This window comes from Rutilus rutilus (genome assembly GCF_951802725.1).
Source record: "Rutilus rutilus genome assembly, chromosome: 9".
Classification (NCBI taxonomy): domain Eukaryota; kingdom Metazoa; phylum Chordata; class Actinopteri; order Cypriniformes; family Leuciscidae; genus Rutilus; species Rutilus rutilus.
The window spans coordinates 29,099,145-29,117,907 of NC_140223.1; the positions used below are offsets into that span (position 1 = coordinate 29,099,145).

Here is an 18,763-nt window from a genome sequence, read left to right on the forward strand (position 1 = left end):
TGGACAGTCTCGGGTAAACCCTTCCAACTTTGTACTGTGAATATGGTCAGAGACTCGTTTTGTTTGATGCTGGAGCTGGGGAAGGTTGTCGAGAAATCTGGACCAAACCACTTGACTTCGCTGGGAGGGTTGGAGTCCACAATACAGACACAGACTGTCAACATCGCTCCCTGGCAAGTCGATTCGTTTTTAATTTCAGGAGGATCTAAATTAGATAGATGATAGATATACCTTAAATCAAAACCAGCAATCTTCTTTCACTAACAATACCAATTTAAACATTGATTGTTGAACCTTCACACATACTTACACAATATATTAAGTTTCCTTGGACTAGAACTGTTTCTTCCCTCTGTGTTAATGGCTGTACAGGAAATAGCCTCAGTATGACGAGACACTTTCTCCAGTTTATAAGTGGGTCCATGTCCTGGCAACGGCCCATTTAAGCTGAACCACTGGTAGCTGTTAGCAGCAGGGTTGCTGTTACTGGAGCACGTCAGCTCTGCAGAGTCATTCTCCTTCACTGAGGGTTTAGCCACCACGTTTACATCATATGGAGGATCTGATTTAAATAAAATGTTGATAAAATGTTATTTTCTTTTGTCAACAAAGGCCTGTCTTTATCAAACATTCATTTAATTTAAAACGCTTTTTTCAAAGCAATTAAAGTTGGTATGTACGAAGAAGTTTATGCCGCCTCCTTATACAGTTGGATAATGTAAATATAAGTGTAATCGTAATCATATAGGGACTTCCAGCAATTAAATTGCTGTCAATGAACACAAAAGGACTAGGTTCAGTGCAAATTAAGCTCTATCATGTCACAATATGTCAGTTGTGTTCAGTTACTGTCAGTTTTCATGGACGTATAGGGGATATTTACACCACACCGTTTTCAACTAATATATATATATATATATATATATATATATATATATATATATATTGTTAATTGATTGATTGGTAAATGAGTATGCTCCCAATTATTGTGGATTCCTCTCAGGTGTGTTTGTCATGTGACCATGCCATGTGATGTTCTATTTAAGCTGCACCTGTACCAATAAACAATTGATTGTGTGTTCTCACTGCAACCTGTGTGAAGCATGTTTATTCCCTGTCTTTAGCCGGTATCTAGTCAAGCTTTGTTTAACATATCTCATTTCACACATCGTTCATCATCCTGTTGCAAAATTAAACATCTGAACGCAGATGAACGATGTGTGAAGTTATATATATATTATATAATATATAATTATCATATCATTCATTTAATTTTGCAACAGGATATTTTCTATGCTATAATTTATTTCAATAATAAAAAAAAATATTTATGATATATCTTACATTTCAAACAATGCAGAAGCAAAATGACCAAACGTAAAAAACTTTTACAGCCATGTTATCTTTGCAAGCACAACATGTTATTTAGTCTAATTTAATATTAATACTTTAATAGTCTAATTTAATATAAAGTAAATATTTTCCTTCACGTGCCCCAGCACAGCCAGGACACCAGATTCCCCATTTATTTGGACACTTATTCCCTTTTATCCCCAAGTCGATTAGTTTTTAATTTCAGGAGGATCTAAATTAGATAGATCATGATAGATATATCTTAAATCAAAACCAGCAATCTTCTTCAGGGTTTCTGCAGGTTTCAGTAAGTCAAATTTAAGACCTTTTTAAGACATTTTAAGACCATAAAGATTGAAATTTAAGACCTACACGACACATTATCCAAGTTAGATAGATAGTTACCTCGGGATCATTAGAGTATCTATCTATCTATCCAGGATTATCTGATGTGTGTGAGAGAGAGGGAGAGGTATATATTATTTTTTTTATAGAAAATTCTACTTTTGCATATTATACTGTAAAAACACAATTATTGTTGATTTTAGTTGATCATAGTTGATCATAACTAGAGAGGAAATGAGATGATTAAAGTGACCAAAATGATCACGGTTATCACAGAATCCTGTTCAAAAAGTACTAATACTACAGAATGAAGTCAATTCAACAAGTTTTATGTCGAAAAACAGCAAATAACAAATTGATTAGCATCAATGCACTTTTTGTTTACGTAAACATTAAAATACCATTAAAAATGATGGCCAGATTTTAAAAGTGTCTTGCAACATGTTATCTACTAACATGTACAAGTTCAAATAAAGTTTTGACAAAAAAGGTTTTATACAAAGATAAACCTCATATTTCAGCCTTTAAAGTCAAAAAAGATAAATTACTGACATTTACACATTAGCTTATATTTATTAGTAGTGTTTGGGTGCACCCCCATCCTTCATGTTGACTGAGTTTTCAATGTTGTTATGGAAAGGGGTGATTGGTTGGTTCCTGTCACATGACCTGCGGTGCGTTTGCGGCATTCGGAAAAGTTTAGATTTTTTCATCTCGTTGCACCTGGTAAAAAAATTTGTGTGTCGCTTCAATTATGAGTGCGCTTCCCGCGCACCTACATTTGAACAAACTTGAGCGCGCAAAAGACGCGATATGTGAACGGCCTCTGGCGAGCTAGCTCATATCAAGCCACGAGCTATTGGTAGCACGCGAGCGACATGTTGGAGACCCCTGCTCTAGGGCTCCGCTTTGTAGGCTACAACTCCATACTTTTTTGCTACTTTGTAGTAACTTTCTGCGGCCAGCGTTTCTGGAAATGAACGAGGGTAAACACTTTTTTAGACCTGACTAAATGAAATTTAAGACCTAGGATGAAAATCTAGCCGTTTTTAAGACTTTTTAAGGTCTTCATTTTAAAGTTCAGAATTTTTTACTTTTTAAGACCCCGCAGAAACCCTGTTCTTTCACTAACAATACCAATTTAAACATTGATTGTTGAACCTTCACACATACTTACACAATATATTAAGTTTCTTTGGACTAGAACTGTTTATTCCCTCTGTGTTAATGGCTGTACAGGAAATAGCCTCAGTATGACGAGACACTTTCTCCAGTTTATAAGTGGGTCCATTTCCCAGCAACTCCCCATTTAAGCTGAACCACTGGTAGCTGTTAGCAGGAGGGTTGCTGTTACTGGAGCACGTCAGCTCTGCAGAGTCATTCTCCTTCACTGAGGGTTTAGTCTCCACGTTTACATCATATGGAGGATCTGATTGAGATAAAATGTTGAACAAATGTTATGTCAACAACTGTCTGTTCCTTCATTTCTTTTCATTTTAATCAGAGGCACAAACTGACCAAAAATATGCAATTTGGTGCATATACAATTTGCTTATATTTATATGGTCAAAAAAGTAAGATACAATTCTGAAAACGTAAGGTATATTAAAGAGAACTTTATAACAGCAGACTAATTAGATAAAATGCATACAAATATAATTTGTCATTGTAACCCCTGTCTCCCAATATTGTCTTATTGAGATTATATTTAAATGAGTAGAAGATTGTAAAAAGAAAAAAAAAAATCAGCCAAGTTTTGATCGTGTTGATAATTTAGAGGCTTTAGAAATTTGACTATTAAATATGATACAATTAGGCGTTTTAGGGTTAAGTTAGCATGCATTTTTAAGACCTATCTAGGGTCTCATATTTAAAAAAAATATATATTTCGAGGAAAATGCAGTTCTTAAAACATTCATCACAAAATTAATTGTGGTTAATTGTTTGGCATATTGAAGCTTTTTTTTTAACACCTTAAAGGGACTATGTGTAGGAATTTCCATAGACAGTAAAAGAAATGGACACAGCGACCCCATTGGATTCAACGGAGACAAAGTGAAGCCAATTAGAAAATCTTACTTCCTGGGGGTCCAGCGTACTGCGCAGACTCAAACTGAGCTCGACGACGTAGATGTGACGTGAGCAAACCGTCTGTCTTCTAGTAGCTGTGCCAAGATCAATCTGAATCATTACCTTCCGAAACTCGCAGAGACGGAGAGCGTGAGTAGGAGCTGTCCATGATCTTGGAGCAGGAGAAACTTTTTGTAGGTGTTCTGATTAATTACTTTGTCATTTTGCCTCGACGTCCTCCCGATTGCCCGCGAGCTTCTCCTCCTGTCCATACGGTAATTCTCTACTGTGCGACAGAGAGTCGCGTGGCTGTGACGCAATCGTTAGCTTACTTTTACAAAAACTGCTTCTACAGGGCCATAACGTAAGATACAAGGTAATGGAGCCTTTTATACATTTTCGTGTTTCTTTAGAATTAAATAATGGACAAATGGAGTCTTTAAACGCCTCAGATGTGAAGTTATTCGCTGTCAAAGTGACGCCAAAATGAATGGGAGTCAATGGGATGCTAACTGCAGGTGGGGTTCCGTTAGCCAATGGCGGCGTCCGGGGGTACTTCAAAATAATACAAATCCCTGCACCCTTGGGAATTTCCCCCATCTAGCGGTGAAATTGTATTTTGCATTCAAACATATAATGCTCTCTAGCGCCTCACTTTTTCAAATGCACGTTGCATCTACGGTAGCCCTTATGTACCAAAAAGCTATGACAGGATGTCTTCTAATAGCACTTCTGAGTTTTTCTTTGGGTGAACAGGTTTGTTATTTAAAACAAACTGAAACTTGAAACAACGAAAAAAATTACTGACTGTGAAAAACTTTAACTATGAAATCTGATTTTAAAATCTGGTTTTAACAGAAAAGAATTGTATTTGAAAATTACAGTGATAATTCATTCTCTCTCTTCCAGCACGTGTGCGCCTTTCTCTCTCTCTCTTGCTCTGCATCTCGCGCACGCACCTCTCTGTGTCTCTCTCTCTTGCTCTGCGTCTCGCGCGCACCACTCTCTCTCTCTCTCTCTCTCTCTCTCTCTCTCTCTGAGTGCATGCTGGGAGTGTGTGTGGGAGCTGAGCGTGTTTGATGAGAGCTTTTGCGGGAATTTTGTTTTTCCTATCTTTTTTATTTTATTTTTTTTTTTTCCTTTTATTTTTATTTATTTATTTATTTATTTATTTTCTTTCCCCCTCGTTTTTTACATAGAGTAGGAGAGAAATTGTATTTTTTTCCTCTCAGTGTGTGTGCGTTCTGAGACGCCAGAATGGCGTCTGTTCCCACGCCGGGAACGCCAACACTGTCACTGCGGAACGGGTGCAGGTGTGTGCCGGAGCCCGGAGTGACAGTTGAGGATCTGCTGCTGGTGATAGGAGAGCAGGTGGATTTTGAGAATGTCGTATCGGCCTCTCGGATGAACAAAGCAGTTGTTGTGTTTTTAAAGTCTGAGGCGCTAGTTAATCAGTTGACTGTCAGTGGTATATGGGTGAAGGAAGCATATGTTCCGGTAACCCCGCTATCCGCTCCAGCAACTAAAGTCACCATTTCAAATGTCCCGCCTTTTGTATCTAATGATGTTATCACTAAAGAGTTGCAAAGATTTGGTAAAATCGCGGGTCCCGTCCGAATGATTCCCTTAGGTTGTAAAAACACCGCGTTAAAGCACGTCCTTTCGTTTAGACGCCAGGTTTACATGTTTTTAAATTCACCAGAGCGAACTTTGGAAGTCTCTTTCCGTGTCATTCAAAGTGGGAATTCTTTCATGGTTTATGCCACGACTGACAGTCTACGCTGTTTTGATTGTGGAGATCTGGGCCATAAGCGCTTCGCGTGTCCACACAGAGACGAACAGCGCGAGTCTACATCTCACGCAAATAACATTGATCAATCAGCAAATAACACGGGAACACGGAACGCTGAGGAGCAGGATAAAGTCATTACAGAGGAAGAGCAGGGACAGCAGGAGGTGAGTGAAAATAATGTAAATATTGTGAGTGAGGAACAACCTGGCTGCAGTTATGTTTCTGATAAATCAGTGTGTGCGTCTAATGTTGTTGATAAGAGTGAGACTCAAGCTGATGCTGAGGTTGTGTGTCAGAGTAATGATACAGTACAGGTAGAAGGTGAAGAGGAAACCATGGCTGATGAGATGGAAGATTTGTCTCAGTGTAGTAATGATGGAATGAAAGATGATGAGCAGTGGTCAGAGGTTGTAAAAGATATGTATACTGTTGAACAAATCAACTCTTTTCTTGACAAAACAAAAGGAAAACCCGGAGTTGAAATAGCTGACTACTTCCCTGATGTGGAAAAGTTTATTTCTTCGGTAATGTGGGCTAGAAAAATGAGCAACTATGAAGAGCTTTCACAACAAAAGAGGTTTCATTTAAAGAAACATATAACTACTTTAAGAGTAGGTAAGAAAGCAGGAAAAGCGAGGGGGAAAGCTAAATAATAATGACTGTTAATTTCTCTTTTCTTTACTGCTTTCTTTTTCTCTCTCTCTTCCTTATGGAGACCTTACGGGTGGGTTCCCTAAATGTAAATGGGATGAGGGATGGGAAGAAAAATTGGTTACTTTCAGAAACTATACGCCTAAAAGATCTCAGTGTTGTATTTTTGCAGGAGACCCATAGTGACCAAAGTAATGAGGTTGACTGGGGTTTGTGGTGGGAAGGAGAGAAGTTTCTCAGTCATGGGACTAATCTTAGTGCTGGAGTGGCTGTGCTTTTTTCCTCTGGTCTTAATGCAAAAATTTTATTGAAAAATTAGGTAGAACTAGGGAGATTATTACTTATTCGAGCTGAAATTAGAAATCTTGTTTTTGTGTTCATAAACATTTATGCTCCTAATTTAGGACCAGATAGGTTACAGTTTTTTAACAAACTGGAGAAAATTTTGAGCCAACAGCAGGATGGGGATTTAATAATATTAGGAGGAGATTGGAACTGCACTTTAGATTTCACAAAAGACAGGAATGGAGAAGAACCTCACGCACAGTCAGCTGCAGGTTTAGCCAATGTGATAAGAAAACTAAATTTATCAGATGTATGGAGGGAACACAATCTATCAGCACAACAATATACATGGGTAAAATTTAGTAATGGTAGGATTTCTGGGGCACGATTGGACAGGTTCTACACATCACACAATATGATAAACAGAGTTAAACACACAGCTATCACTCCTATATCCTTTTCTGATCACAAACTCATTACAATACAGTGTTCATTGGTGAAAAGAGCTCAAAAGAGTTACTACTGGCATTTTAACATTAAACTTCTGGATGATAAGTACTTCTGTGAGAATTTTGGAGTCTTTTGGGAAACCTGTAAAACTGAGAAATGTTTATATGAAAATATAATTCAGTGGTGGGAAATCAGTAAGGTTCATATAAAAGGGTTCTGTCAGCAATATGCAACCCATTCTTCTTTGGTTTTAAAAAAGACATTAGAGTTGCTAGAAAAGGAGATCATTGACATTGAGAAGACAATGACTGTTAATGATACTGCAGATTTACAAGAGCTGTGGACAGAAAAGAAAAACCAGTTGAGCCTCATTCTAAATGAAAAAGTTAAAGGTGCCCTTGTAAGGAGCCGTTTTTTAACAACAAGGGACATGGATGGTCCTACATCTTATTTTTTTAATTTGGAGAGAACAAATGAACTGCTTCAGGACCTTCCTGTGTTAACTCCAGAGCACAAACAGTTGTTAGAGACTGAGCTCACCTTTGAGGAGGTCACCGCTGCAGTCATGGGGCTCTCTTCAGGACGGGCACCTGGCTTAGATGGATTACCTGCAGAGTTTTATAAGAACTTTTGGACTGTTTTAGGACACGACTACTTTGAGGTTTTGCAAAACTGCATTACAGAAGGAATCCTTCCCACAAGCTGTCGGCGGGCTGTTTTAACACTACTTCCAAAAAAGGGCGATTTAACGCTATTAAAGAACTGGAGGCCTGTAGCAATTTTATGCTCAGAATACAAAGTATTTTCTAAATGTCTGGCCAACAGGCTAAATACTGTATTGTATGAAATCATACACAAAGACCAGTCTTACTGTATAAAAGATCGATCCATCACAGATAATTTGCATTTGGTACGGGACATGCTTGATTTTGCTTTTCAAAATAATATTAATATTGTGTTTCTGTCATTAGATCAGGAAAAAGCTTTTGACAGAGTTGACCATACTTATCTTTTTAATACGTTAAAGGCTTTTGGATTTGGGGATGTTTTTATCTCTAAGATTAAACTGTTATATACTGAGGCTACGTGTATGGTTAAAATGGTTGGTGGCCTCAGTACTCCTGTGAAGATCCACAGAGGTATTCGGCAAGGGTGTCCTCTCTCGGGTCAGCTGTACAGCATAGCTATTGAGCCTCTGTTATGTAGATTAAGACAGCAGCTCACTGGTTTAAATGTTAGTACACTGGTTTTTAAAGAACCTACTAAACTCTCTGCATATGCATGCAGATGACATTACAGTGTTAATTAGTGGTCAGAGTGAGGTTCAATCTTTAAAAGGAGCTCTAGAATGTTACGGGAAGGCATCTTCGGCTAAAGTTAATTGGGGTAAAAGTGAGGCTCTTTGGTGTGGTCTTGGTCTGAATAGTCCAGCACTTCCTGGTGGATTACAGTGGGGGAGAACAGGTTTTAAATATCTTGGGGTGTTTTTAGGAGTAGACGAATATAAAAGGAAAAACTGGGAGGGCCTAGTGGAGAAAGTGTGTGCTCGGTTGTCTCGCTGGAAATGGTTGCTGCCTCGGCTGTCCTACAGGGGGTGGGTCCTGGTCTGCAATAATCTGGTGGCTTCATCGTTATGGCACAGGATGATGATTCTAGAGCCTCCAGAGGAACTAGTAAGGGAAATCCAGAAAAATCTGGTGGACTTTTTCTGGTCGGGACAGCACTGGCTGAGGGCGCCAGTACTGTATCTGCCTATTCAGGAAGGAGGACAGGGGCTGGTCGACATCAGTTCCAGAATCCGAGCATTCAGGCTCCAGGCGGCTCGGAGACTACTCTACGGGGAGCATGTGAGCTGGGCTGAGGTGGCCTGTTCCCTTCTGAGGAGAGCTGGTAACATGGGGCTAGACCGACACCTTTTTCTCATGGACATCAACAAGTTGGACTTAACAGGATTGACACCTTTCTACCGGTCAGTACTGAGAGCATGGACACTTTTAAAAATATCTCGGGAGCCAAATGGTGCGCTGGCCCTGTGGATGAGGGAAGAACCCCTGCTCTTAAACCCGGCACTGGTTTTGGACATTTTTAACTCAGTCTCCCTCAGAAGAGCTTTATGGTCTGCAAACATTACTAAAGTTGGACTTTTGATCTCTGAGGATGGGTGGATATCTGCTGAAAATTTGGCTCAAAAACTGGATATTAGATCAGTTCGAGTGGTGGAGAGAATGCTGACTCAAATACGGGAGTTGTTGCCCCAGGAATATAGACTGGTTTTAGAGTCATCTGGTGGGGAGGAGGAAACCTCTACTTTCCCAGAACTGGCGTTTTCAGCAGAAACTGGAATATGGCAAGAGACTGAGGGAGGCCTGCTTTCTTTTAAGACCCCCCAGTTGGAACTTTTTAGTAACACTAGCTTTTTATGTACTGTGTGTGAAAGTGTCACATCTGCACTCGCTTGAGAGTGTGAGAGAGTCCAAGTGGCAGGAGTTTTTTGGGCCAGGCGCTTCCCCTAAAGGCTGCTGGAGGTCCCTGTACAAGACTCCTATAGAGAAAAGGTCCGGAGACCTTCAGTGGAGGATTGTGCATGGGATAATAGCCACAAACAGACACAGAGCACACCTTGACCCACAGGTAGGGGAGGGCTGTCCATTCTGTGGGGTGCAGGAAACAGTTTTTCATTTGTTTTTTGATTGTTTTAGGCTAGAGCCATTATTTAACAAATTAGAAGAGTGGTGTCTGACCCTTGGGGAAGTTTTTATGCCTATGTTTTTTATTTATGGGCCTAAATACAGCAAGAAAAAAAAGGAAGTTCATGTTTTATTAAATTGCTTATTTGGGCAAGCCAAAATGGCAATCTGGTTGTCCCGAAAAAGAAAATTGAATGATGGTGGATCAATTGATGTGGTTTCAGTGTTACAGGGGTTAATAAAATCCCGTATAAATATAGAGTTTAGCTATTACAAGTTGGTTAATGATTTGGATGGTTTCAGAGGTAAATGGGGCATAAAAAAATGTATTTGTGATGTTGACATTGATGGATGTCTTCAAATTTATGTATGAGTGAGTTTTGTAGTAGAGGAAATGTAAGAAAAAGAGGGTTTTTTTTTTTTTTTAATATGTCTTGAGTTTCTGGTTTTGTTTTTTAAAATCCATTGCTCTCATTCTAGTTGGTTTTAAAGGTTTTCTTTTTTTACTAAGAATGTTGAATCTTTAATGTTTTTGTAAATAAAGTGATCTTAAAGTCAAGTCTCTCTCTCTCTCTCTCTCTCTCTCTCTGCGTCTCGCGCGCGCACCTCTCTCTCTCTCTCTCTCTCTCTCTCTCTCTCTCTCTCTCTCTCTCTCTCTCTCTGTGTGTCTCGCGCACGCACCTCTCTCTCTTTCTCTCTCTCTCTCGCTTGCTCGCTCTGCGTCTCGCATGTCAGAGAGGAGCAGCGTTTTAATTCAGTTAAACACAGATATTATATGTTGCTTCTCTAATTTTACATGCAAGTATAGGCGAAATCATTTGTCTTAATGGGTCGCGTTTCAGTCACTATTTCATATTAATTCCGTTGTTCTTTCTCCCTTTCCCCCGTGATTTTGTCTATATCGCGAATATAAGACGACCCCCCATTTTTCAGCCTATTTTTAAGACAAAACCCTCGTCTAATATTCGGGTATATACGGTAATAAAGTACACAACCAAGCAATGAAAAAAAAGCTTGTAATTAAGACCGTAACATTGACTTACCTGTCGAGAAGAAAGCAGGAAACTTCAGCGTCTCATTTGAAAGCTTTCTCCTGCATTAGCTATCCCCACATTAACCCTTGTTTTTGTAATCTCCGGTCACGTTTCCTTTTACGGTCTATTTTGGACTTTTTCGAGACGAGGACTTCTTATCCTGTGACTCAGCATATGTATGAATGAACGATGTATAAATAACCGTGCAGTGCAGCCTTTTAAACTTGCCGCGGCAGTGACAAGCGCCTCTCTCTGCTCTCCACTTCTGCTGGCTTCAGTCACGTGACGCTGGCTCTGAACGAAAACGCGTTGTGGAAACGCGTTGGCCTAGTACTTTTTGTCCCTCTCTGCTATTATAGTTTTTCAAGATGGCGGAACTACATGGAAGCCTCCGTGGACTTATGCTGCCTTCACGTGCTATGGAAAAGATGATATTTTCCACTTGTGAACTGGTATTTACCAGTGTGTTGTGTTCAAGTGCTTTTGTTGTCGTAATGTAGTACCCGCAAGGTCTGTGTCAGTAGAGTATCTTTTTTATCTTTACAAAAAAAACAAAAACAAAAAAAAAAACGTAAATGTGGTGCTTTCTGATGATTAAAACATAATTAATAATTAAAAAAAAATAAAACATGACATAAAATGATTAAATATGAACCAAGGAAATTGCGGCGAAGTTGAAAATTGAGTGTTAACGCATTATATTACTATCGTTAATGACACAACATTGTATAGGCTACAAAAACTATCCGCACGACTCTTGCGTTACTCTCCAACATTTTGAAAAGGTCAAAGGTTATCTCATCTCGGCAACTCGTACATCAAAATATTCTACGAGTTGCCCAGTGGAAAATACCACATGAGGGGGTGTTCATGTGCATTTTCCATGTCGGCTTTTGGTATTTACCATAATTACCATAGCACGTGAAGGCACCATAACCCATCTCATGTATATAAAGATAATAAATTCTTCGTTTACGAGGATTAGTCTGATCATTGGCATAGGTATTTGTACACCATTGAGGGCATATTTATGAATAAAAATATTGATTTTAGATAATAAAATACCTAAAAAGCTACACATAGTCCCTTTAAAAGTTTGAAAACAAACATCACTGTCATCCTACAAAATATCTAATTTGAGGGGCCTTCGACTATTGTGTTGGATGGGGGGCTTTATAGTCAAAAAGTTTGAGAACATTGTCCTAAAACTATTAACTAGTGCTGTCAAATCGATCAAACATGATTTATCACATCTAACATAAATGTGTGTATGTAGGCATATGTATACGTATGTGTATTTCACAAGTTCACTCTTACAAATAATCAGAAAGAGTAAAAAGTATGCTTTGTCGTGCTGTCCGAGGGGAGGGCTCTGAACCCAGTGTACTCCCCCATATCACTGGTTAGGATAGTAACCAAGAAAGCATGTGGAATCTGGGTGTTTGACGGATGCGAAAAACTGTTGAGGAACATATAGGTGAGTCGGCTATGTATATATAGGCAATGTATATACAGGCAATTTGAAAGTGTTCCTCCCGAACTTTGTTAATAAAACATATGTTAGATGCGATTAATCGATCTGACAGCACTACTATTAACAGCAAACAAAAACACATTAGTAATTAGCGTCTGATCATTTATTTGTCCTAAACTCACTTAAAGCAGACTTACATTTAACTTTGAGCGTTTTGTAGCCAGTCACTGTCTTCCCTGTAAACTCTGCAGAACAGCTGAGCTTTTTATTGTGGTCTTCTCTAGAAGGAGTGAAGGTAAGGCTGTAGGATGTAGCCTTCCATTGACCCTGACTTTGCGGCTGTGATGGACTCGAGTGATTGCCCTTATGGCTCCAGGTGATACGAGGAAGGTCTGATGGACAGGAATGTAACACAGTGCAGGTAGCAGTCACCGGATTCCCTGATGTCACTTCATCTTTCACAGAGATGGTAGGTTGTTCTGGTGACTCTGGTAAAGACACACAGAAGGACATGTGCCGTTACTGTAATACGATATATCACAATAATGAGCATGCACGAAATTGATGTCATAGGCACTTTAAAATACAACGGAAAGTTACGAACTATTTAGATCTTTAGAATGGATTTTTAAAATAATTTTCCATCAAAATTTACAAAAACTGCATGTATGCTACGTCAGAGGCATGTGCACTCTCTTTTTGTATTTTTGACCTGTTCATTTGTTCTGTTTCCCGCCACTCCTTTGTCTCTAGGGTTACTGTTATTATGAGTTAATTTGTCCAAGCTGTGTCTGATTAATTATCTCGTATCTGTTTGCTATTTTAGATGCACCCTTGCTTTCAGTCTTGGTCTGGTCTCTGTTGCATTAATGTGTGTTTACCCTGCCTGTCAGCTTGTTCTAGAAGTAGTGATGGCCAGATCGAGGCCTCGTGAAGCAATTGAAACAGTTGAACCAAATGTGCCATATTGTTTCGAGGCTTCGAATCAATCCGACACCCGTCTCAACGGTGACACCTAGTGGTCACTTGCAGGTGTTGATCTGAAACAACCTTGACGAGCCATTAAAAAAATGTGTTGGTTTTTTATTATTATAATTTTCTAATATGTGAAGATTGTAACCTATAGGCTTCTCACTGTGCATAATGTTATTTTGGTCTTGCAAAATGAATATTAATAAAAGAAATCAAGCCACAATGTCTCACTTTTTTAGATATTTTTATTCAAAAATATTAATGTCTCTGCTGTGGAAGGACTTAGACTACTTCTTTTTTTACAGATAATTTCTCCAGCCTTTGAAAAAATCCTCTCACAAGGGACACTTGTTACTGGCATGCAAAGATATATATATATATATATATATATTGTTTTGGTGATTTTCCTTTTATTGTGACAGGACAGTAGAGAGATGACAAAAAAACGAGGCGGGAAAGGTCCACGAGCCGGGACTCGAACTCGGGACGCCCGAGTGCAAAGGCGCTACATGTCGGCGCACTGACCACGAGGCAATTGACGCCGACGGCGGAGATATTTTTTTTAGCTAGGACATACAAATGAGGAAAGATTACTGCTATCTCTTTCCAGTTTCATTTAAATTCATGTTAAATTTAAATGCAAGCCTAAATAGCCTATAACTAATCAAATCGCACTATGTCACTATATCACCAAAAATCCACTATCTCAAAATCAAACTCCTCTCACAAAAACCCACGAGGTCAAGATGCGTTGATTTCACTTTTATACAGATGTGCGACTGTGTGGTCTGTTCCCGACCGTGTCAATCAAACGCTGATTCGGCGGACCACACCTGATGAAACACTTAGTGAAACACTTCGAGGCTTCGTTTGGCCATAGTCACGTGACATCGGTGTTTTGAATCACGCTTCGGATCAGTGTTTCGAAACATCTGCGCTTCGGGATCTCGCAAAGCTTCGGAACGACTGTTTCGCGTCAGCCATCCTTATCTAGAAGAGGCTATTTGTAAAGATTGAGTTTGCATCTTTAATAAGAGTCTTCAGTCTGTTCCTGAGATAACCACGGTGTGACAACGGAACAGCAGTAATGCAGCCATTACACCGGTAAACAAGTAAACAAAACAGGCTGTGCTATTTTCTGTTTCTGAACATGTTTTAAACAATCATTTAGATGGTCATCACATCATCAAACACTTAATATTTAAAGACTTAACAGGCTATTTATTTTCAAACATTTGTTTGCACTTTTTAAAATCTGGAATAAAACATGTTATTGACTGAAAATGTTGATTCTTTATAGTTCTTTTGCTCTTAATCTGTGTAATCTCAGGGCAACGCTTAAATTGTGTAACTTAATTCATTACCGTGATTGAACACAATCATTTTATTGAACAAATTTCTCTTACCTTTCACTGTTATGGAAACTTGTTTCGCCCCATAGGTATACTTGTCCAACTTTTCAATCTCAATCCGGAACATGAATGGCCCAGTGTCGCTCTTACGCAGAGAGCTGATTTTCAAAGAACAATCGTTTTGGTGCAGATCACCAATGAGGTTAGTGCGTCCTTTGAATGCCTCACTGATTTTTGAGGTATCTGGATGGAATAATACGTTTGACTCATAATCCGCTGTGTACCAGACTCCTGTAAATCCTGTGTATGTCGTTCCTTTTACCGCTGGGTAGTTGAACGTACAGGGAATCTCCACACATGAGCCAAGCAAACCCACCACTGATGCAGGCACATCATTGCTCCATCCGTTAGCATTAGCAGGTGACACTGAAAGAAGAATAATTCAGTAAAAGGAATTATATTTTATCTTTTTTCATATGACAATTTAGTGACCAATTAAAATATTTTATAATATTTTCTGTTTATTTTAATTTTATATCAGTGACATCACATCATGTAACATTCGCACAGGTTTCCTTTATTTATTTATTTATTTATTTATTTATGCAATGATTGTTTCATCTTAGTTTGAGTCTAAATTAATTTCCTCCCCAAGACACTCATATTGGTACACCTAATTTTCTTTCCCATAGATGTTTGTAAGTAGACTGTAATTCCTATGTCTGAGGAATGACTCATTTTACTTTATTTTTAATACTGCATGGCCTAAGATCTGAGAAAATTAACTGATAATTAAAGTAATTTGTGTAAAATTCACTAAAACAGGACAAAACATTGATTATTTACAACATAAAAACAGCTGTCATACATGATAACCATTTTCATTCTACTAACCTCTGAGCCAGAGAAAGAGTGACAATAAACAGCTACAGAAAACCATTTCTGCATCAAAGTTCAGCACCTGGGAATACATTTTGTCATAATTTACAGCTAGTGCTAATACTAATAATCAGAATTGTTTTGGAATCACATTGTTTTCATTTTTTGAAACATGAACCTTGTTTAATTTCACTGTTTATGGAGCACAGTGCAACTTTTGCCTTATTTATGAAGACATTTAAATAGTCCATATGTAGGTATAAAATGTAATATTTTCACTTACTTAATGTCGTGTCCTCAAACAGTGCCTAAATTCATCAGAAGACAATCGGTGCACTAAATATTTGAGAGCTTCCTTGCCGCTATATTTGGCTGAGTGTCACGCCTGTAATCCTGTTCACTTCCTATTTGAAAGACTTCTGAAAAATGGGCTGTAACTATCAGCATAAAAGTGTCTTAAAGTGTTAAACTGTATAAGTTTTTGGACACCAAATGTTTTTCATATTACAAAATTATGCAAATATTGTACTGAAAATAAGTAATATTTTACTACAGCACAACAAAACATTTTTGATCTGCTATTTGAAATTAAATAACATGAACAGCATAATTATTGAACTTTTCCAATTATGGCCTAAATTTAGTTTGTTAATAAGCATTAAGCACTTTCGTACCTGTATCCATCTTATTTTTCACGCAAGAGCGGGCGTCGCCGTTTTTGAAATATAATGTAATATAATGTAATAAATATAATGGATTTCCAGTAAGCCACTTCCGCTAATCATAGTTGTATTGTGAACCCATAGTTTTGCGTCGACTGTGTAGTTTTGACTGTCTAGATAACTTTTAATATGGACTACAAAAAGACTGGCATCCTTGGCTCAGTTAGAGTGTGCCATAATAGCTGGTTCAAACATAAAAATACCTGCAAGAAATTTGTTTTGACCATAATCCACGCACCAGAGCTGAATGTGGATGTGGGGCACCCTATGATGTGCACGCTGCTAAGCTCGTTGGCTTTGGTTAAAAGCATTATTGTAATGTGTGAATACACTAGCAATGCGAGTTGCTTGTTATTTTTATGTTTTAGTCAAATAGTTAACAGTGGCTGCTTCTCAATATCCCTCCTCATCTCCTGGCTCCTCCGTCCTCCATCCTATAACCCGGAAACTGATTCGAGCTCAGCCATCTTGAAAGACATCTTAATTCTCGAATTGCTCCGCGAGGAGTGAGGAGGATTCCTGAGGAGTCATATGTGAAGATACACAGGTGTTAAAATTCTCCTCCCCCTTCACATCGTTCAACAATAATTTTAATTTATACTTTACATTTGCAGTTTCAACCTGATCTCACGGCAATTCGTAACAATTCAACGAGGTGGCTAATTCGTACAAATTCATACGACCTCACTCGTACGAATTAGTAGGATTTTTGCTAAATCGTACATATTTCACGAATTGCCCAATTCGTATGAATTCATACGAATGACCTACCCCTGACCCCGCCCCTAAACCTACCCATCACGTGGGTTTAGACAAATCGTACAAAATTCGCCACCTTTTTATCACATAAGCAAAGGTTTAATCCACGTTCATGACTCTGCAGTGACGCTGCTGACGTGTTATCTGGTGACACATCAGCAGCGTCTTACATCGTGAACGCGGATTGACAACAGACCCGGAAGAGAATACAATGCTGAATATAGTCGTAGTTTTTGTTATTTTTGGACCAAAATGTATTTTCGATGCTTCAAAAAATTCTAACTAACCCACTGATGTCACATGGACTACTTTGATTTCTTTATTACCTTTCTGGATATTCACTTTTCGGGTGAACTAACCCTTTAACTAACCAAACTAAAACAACATAAGGGCAGATCCTTTGAGCGCAGCTGATGACGCTATGAAGGGACGCTCGAGTGATCAAGTATTCCAATGTATAAAAAAGCTTTCATTCGATTCCTCCGTCCTCATTTTCTTTCCTTGCAGCCTTCCCTCACATCCTAGGGGCTGGAGCTGAGACGCGATGAAAGGAAGCAAGGAAAGGAAACGAGGATGCACAGATAAGAATTGAGAGGCACCCAGTGTATCTGTTGCATTAACCTTTCAATCGCCATTTTGAGTTATTCGCTCTGTCAACTCACCTAACATTCCTTGACAGTTTTCAGCATCCCTCCACTCACTCTTGGCTTGTTCTTCTACAGCCCGGAATACGGGGGGAGTACTAGCTGGGTTCGGGCTTACCGAGCCTCGAGCCCTCTCCTCGGACAGCACGCCAAATGTGCATTTATTCTATCTGACTTATTTGTAAGTGTGAAATCTCAATTCTCCAACGGCAGTCATCTTTGTTGTAAACGAATTCAACCCAAGTGCTCTTTGGTGATGTGTATGATTACGTTACTGTAGATCATCTGTCCATCATCGTATAAAGCCTGCCCTGACAATTTGATTGGTCCGAACAGCTATGGTTCGAGCATAATTGCTCCACAACGGATCAAGTCCAGACCGAACTTCCCGACCTAAAAATGTTGTGGGCGGGGCTAAGTTCGGCTGGCATCCAGGCTACTGAGAAGAACCCTTGCTCTAGGTGAATACACGTAAAGGCTCCACATAAGAATAATGCTTAATAGGCCTACAATAAACTTTTATTGCTACAGTTTGCTTCATTTGCTAAATGTAGATGAATAGGTCTGCTTGAACAAATAAAAAAATAGACATACATGAATGGATTACATTTACAAACAAATGGCCTAGTCTTTTTAAAAAAAATCAAACTTCATGCAGCTTTCCGCAATCAAACGAACCGATGCTGATTTGCAGCACCGCAATGGAAAGACTTAAAGGGATAGTTCACTTTGAAATTAAATTTTGGTATGTTTTAGCTTACCTCAAGGGCATCCGAGATGTAGGTGTCTTTTTTTCCGAAGTAGTTTCAATTTTGATATTTTTAGGTCAAACCATTTCTGTCTGTCAGTCATATAATGCAGGTCTATGGTCACGGTCTCAAAGAGCATGCACAGATTCCAAATTAAAACAATTCCCCATCGTCCAAATTAAACTATTCCCCATCGTAAGTACACATTGATGGCCTAAGACACGAAACGAGCGGTTTGTGCACCAGTCACACACCAGGATGCGCGAGCGCCCTCAGATCACTTGGACGTGGCTGTGTATAAGAGCTAAAAACGATATAAATACTGTTCGTTTTCTCACACAAACCGCTCGTTTCGTGTCTTTAATCCATCAGTGTGAACTTACGATGGGGAATTGTTTAATTTGGACGATGGGGAATTGTTTTAACTTGGACTCTGTGCATGCTCTTTGAGACCGTGACCATAGACCCGCATTATATATAAGACAGACAAGAACGGTTTGACCTAAAAATATCAAAATTTAAACTACTGCGGAAAAAAAGACACC

The 18,763-nt window shown here is 38.9% G+C and overlaps 1 protein-coding gene across 2 annotated transcripts in view; it reads right to left on the reverse strand.

Moving 5' to 3' along the window:
• The window catches only part of LOC311297067 (B-cell receptor CD22), a 256,060-nt gene extending 240,315 nt beyond the window's left edge, over nucleotides 1–15,745 (reverse strand). For both annotated transcript variants that reach the window (XM_084419157.1, XM_084419158.1), the window contains exons 1-6: nucleotides 15,628–15,745; nucleotides 15,360–15,426; nucleotides 14,520–14,891; nucleotides 12,339–12,629; nucleotides 2,876–3,127; nucleotides 311–562 (exon numbers count right to left, since the gene is read on the reverse strand). In XM_084419157.1, the coding sequence (XP_084275283.1) occupies nucleotides 311–562; nucleotides 2,876–3,127; nucleotides 12,339–12,629; nucleotides 14,520–14,891; nucleotides 15,360–15,405 (1,213 nt within the window). In that variant the 5' untranslated portion in view covers nucleotides 15,406–15,426; nucleotides 15,628–15,745. The remainder of the gene's footprint in view (nucleotides 1–310; nucleotides 563–2,875; nucleotides 3,128–12,338; nucleotides 12,630–14,519; nucleotides 14,892–15,359; nucleotides 15,427–15,627) is intronic.
• Nucleotides 15,746–18,763: the final 3,018 nt, after the last annotated feature.